Source organism: Dendrobium catenatum, unplaced genomic scaffold (assembly GCF_001605985.2).
Source record: "Dendrobium catenatum unplaced genomic scaffold, ASM160598v2 original_scaffold_165705, whole genome shotgun sequence".
Classification (NCBI taxonomy): Eukaryota; Viridiplantae; Streptophyta; class Magnoliopsida; order Asparagales; family Orchidaceae; genus Dendrobium; species Dendrobium catenatum.
This window is the reverse complement of record NW_021484129.1, coordinates 1-4101: the sequence shown is the minus strand read 5'-3', so window position 1 is coordinate 4101 and position 4101 is coordinate 1. Positions and strand designations below refer to the sequence as shown.

Genomic DNA, 4101 nt, shown 5'->3' with positions numbered 1-4101 from the left:
AATCTGGGTTAACCCAGGCCTACGAGGCTATTAGCTTAGCCCCAAGAAGGTGAAATAAAACTTCGACGGGCCTCGGTGTGAAACAAGGAGCAAGCAAGTTAACTTTTAAAATATGGATTTTAATTAAAATCCTTAATCTAACTAATACTTAATATCTAATCTAAATCCCTTTTGAACCTTAACAAACCAGACTTTTAAAGACAACTTCAATTAAAACCCACCTTTAGGGTCTACCCCGCCACACAACCTTTCTCACACACTAGATGATGTGCTAGGACAACTAACTCTAGCATCATAGGTAGGCCGGTGTTACTTTTACTGCTGTTGCTGCCGGGTTTTTCGTAGTTTTCACTGCATGTTGTGGATGAAATTGCTTTGCTGTGTCTGCCTTACTTTTTCTGTACTCTGTGATGGATTGATGGTGTTTTGGCGACTAGATTACCCTTAGGTTAGGTACGATCTGGAGTGTTGACACAGTTTCTGCAGGTGGCCACGCTCATGACAGGAGCAAATAAAAGGGCAAATTAAAAAATGCCATAAAATATTATAAACTCTTTGCGAACAGGTGCTTCAGATGCTGAAAGCTCCCCCAAATCCATAAAGAGCGTGGCCAGTGTGTTTATTTCTTTTCTGCTCATATACAACTGCTTAGGAATAACGTGCTTTTTATATATTAATTGCTAGATTAACCCTGCAGGTGAGTCTAGATTTTATTTTGATATTAATGTAATTTGTGGAAAGTGTCAAGTGTTGTGAAAGTGATTTTGAGTTGGGATACATAGATCCAAAGCTTGGAGTTTCCAAAGAGGAAAGGATACCCCTTAGGGTAATACTCCTTTTCCATTTGGAATCCAAATTGGATCATACCTCCTCCTTACCCAAAGAGAAAAAAGGCTCCCCCTTAAGAGGAGAGTGCCCTCTCATTCCATTTGGTAATCCACTACGAAGATTCCGCAGAAGATTGAAGAAAAAGGACGGCCAAAGAAGAACAAGATGAAGATCTGAAGATTTTGAAGATTGAGAGTTTATCACCCACTCAAAATAAAGCTTGCGTCATTACTAGGGTTTAGAATCCGGGTTGTTTGTCAGTGGGCCCGGCCACTTTTACTTTCTGCCAAAACTCTGGTTTGTAATAAGCAAGGGCAATTCTGCCTTGGATTTATTAAATTAATTATATTTGATGTGATGATCTTGATTGCCTTAGGATTACTTGCTTGTTACTAGTTTGGGTTTGGCGATTGGTATGCCCTTTTTGTTTTCGCCTGGATACGTGAGACTCGATGAGGGTGTGAAAAGTTTTCTACTCATAACCTTAAATCGTCTAATTTTATGTGAGTTCTTTAACAACATAGAAAGTATAACGAATCTAGGAATTAGCCGGGATCGACCGGGGTCGCATGGCATATTCTCTGCACTTCTCTTTCTTGTTTATAAGACCCTTCCCCGCCTAGCGCGGTAGAGTCCGGAAAGTCTACCTTATGGGGACGAGGAATGCCGGACCTGGGAAGTCCAGATCTTCTAAAAAATTATTTTCTAAGCCTGATTTTTAAAATTTCAAGCATACTATTGATAGAAGTCGTTATACTAGCATCTGCATTGCACTAGATACAAATTAAAGGTCAAAATTTTAATGCATAGTCCTTTAGGCATTTTCTTAGCACCCAACATAAGTCAAAGGGGCCAATTAGGAAATCTCTAGATGTCCGCCCGCCTCATCAAAACTTTATTATAACGTTTCCCTATCACTCTTTCATAAAAGACCGGATTCATGATTTAAATCGTTTAGGTGGTTAGCTGGCTCCCCAATCCAGGCCGGGGTAAGTCCAGGTTTTGCACGGCATTAGTTTAGGATCGGGACGACTGTTGGTCCAAGTGTCCAGAATAGATTTAGGATCCGGCGGGCAGATCTTGATTATAAGACCCCATAACTTCGGGAATCTGATCCAAATTTTCTAATAAAATTGCTTCAACTCTAATTAAATATCTTCAGTCCAACATAAAGCCCAACACTTAGATTAAGTTGAGACACTTCCGCATGCGTTCTTGATCTCAAAGTGTCTCCTAGCCTCTCATTCTTTAACTCTGTTAATAACTGCTCAATTTTGTCCATATCCCTTTTGATTTTCCAATAATTCTATTCATACTTTGATTACTCACTCTAGAAACTCTAAACAAAATTCTGCCATTTTATTTTTAAATCGAGATGTTTTCGTAGGAGATTTTTCGCCCTACGATGTAATTACTACGATGGGCTTGCGCTCGTAGGAGATTTGGAACCCCACACACACCTTGATTTCAAAGAAAACTCAATTTCTAAAACTTCATTAGATTTCTTTGGAAAAAAGTTTGAAATAATGATCATCATGGTTGCATTAGACAGGATTATCGTTGAATGGTCTTCATTCCTTTGGGAGATACACCTTTTATCGATAAGCTCTGGATGTGAATGCGATGATCATGTTTCTTGAATTTGTAATTGGTACTGCAGTTGAACTATACTTTGTCCCCTTGGGGCCAGTATAAAGTTCTTCTTAGACCGATCATAGTATTCAAGATGGAGTTACATAATTCGTGAGTGCTGACACCGTTATGAAAAAAAAAAAAAAATAGTTTATTTTAATCTCGGGTGATATACCTTTCTAACGAGTTGATTCGACCTTAGAATTGGAACTTAACCTTAATCTTAAAACATCCCCAAAGAAACTAATATTTTTTCAACCTGTTTTCAATTTCACCAACAATTGTCCTTGATCAACTCAGCACCTCTTTGCCTCAAATTCAGATCCTTCTAAGTGAAAAAATGTACTTCAGAACTCTGTGTGATCCGTGAAAATCTCACATCTGACGCCATACAAAGATTGAACGTCATAATCTTCAAAGCAAAATAACTCCAGTAATTCCAAATTCATGTGTCGGTAATTCTTCTCATGTGGTTAACTGTCTCGAGGCATAAGCAATTTACCCTACCATGCTGATGTAGCACACATCCCAAACTTTTCAGTTGAAGCATTTACTGAACACCTTGAAAATCCTTCCGTACCTGACGGAAGTGCTAACACTGGAGCTGAAGTCAGACAATCCTTCAATCTTCTGAAAACTAGCCTCACACTCCAGTGTCCAAACAAAGCTACTTGACATTCTGAGTCAGTCTCGTCAGAGCCGTAGCAATCTGTGAAAAATCCTTTTACAAACTTCCTGTAATATCCAGCCATGCCTAAGAAACTACGTACCTCAAATACCGTAGTAGGCCTTGGCCAACCCGCAACAATTGAATCTTCTGCGGGATCAAGAAAAATACCTTCACCGCTAACCACATGCCCCAGAAATGAAATGCTCTTCAGCCAGAATTCACACTTGGAGAACTTGCGATACATTGTCATCTCAAAGTCTTCCAACACAAGGCTAATGTCTGGCATGATTCATTCTAGAAGGCAGAATACACGCAGAATATCGATCGATGAAGATTGATCACAAAACTGATCTAGGTATTTCCTGGAACGACTTTTGTTCATCAGATCATAAAAATAACAGGTGCATGGTTACCCCAAAAGGCCACGATAACCAAAAACTCGTAGTGTCGCTTACCGCAGTACTGAAAACTGTCTTTTCAACCACATCAAGCTTTCCTTCAACTCTTCACGTGGATAATACCAGATCTCAAATCAATCGTTCGAAAACACAGAAGAAACCAGAAAGGCTGGGTCAAACAAGTCGTCAATCTGCGGCAAAGGATACTTGTTCTTGATATGTGACTTTATTCAAATCATCTGTTGTGTCTATATTACACCATACTAGTGTTCGCGCTTGTCGTTTTTAGCTCTTTTCACCTCTTCTTCTTTATTTCTTATTCTTTATTGTAGCAATCGGGGTTGATTAAGTTGATTTAAATTGGTTGGAATTAAAAGAGTGGCTTGATATTAAAAGGAGTTAGTTACTGATTTTAATAGATTAGTTGAGAATTTTATTATCCTATTAAGAAAATTCTGGAGTTTGAAAGGGTTAATGGGTTTTAAAAGATTATCCGGATGTGTTAACTAAGGGGTCAAAACTTGACTTTTAAAATTAGAGTTAATCTTTAAGATTTCAGATTTTTAATAAATA

General features: G+C 38.5%; 1 protein-coding gene across 1 annotated transcript; it reads right to left on the bottom strand.

Moving 5' to 3' along the window:
* Positions 1 to 3040: 3040 nt before the first annotated feature.
* On the bottom strand, positions 3041 to 3416 carry LOC114578812 (uncharacterized mitochondrial protein AtMg00860-like; the record flags this gene model as incomplete). Its single annotated transcript, XM_028692298.1, has 1 exon — positions 3041 to 3416. A coding segment is annotated over exon 1 (376 nt), but the record flags the coding sequence as incomplete, so codon positions are not given.
* Between the last annotated feature and the right edge of the window lie 685 nt (positions 3417 to 4101).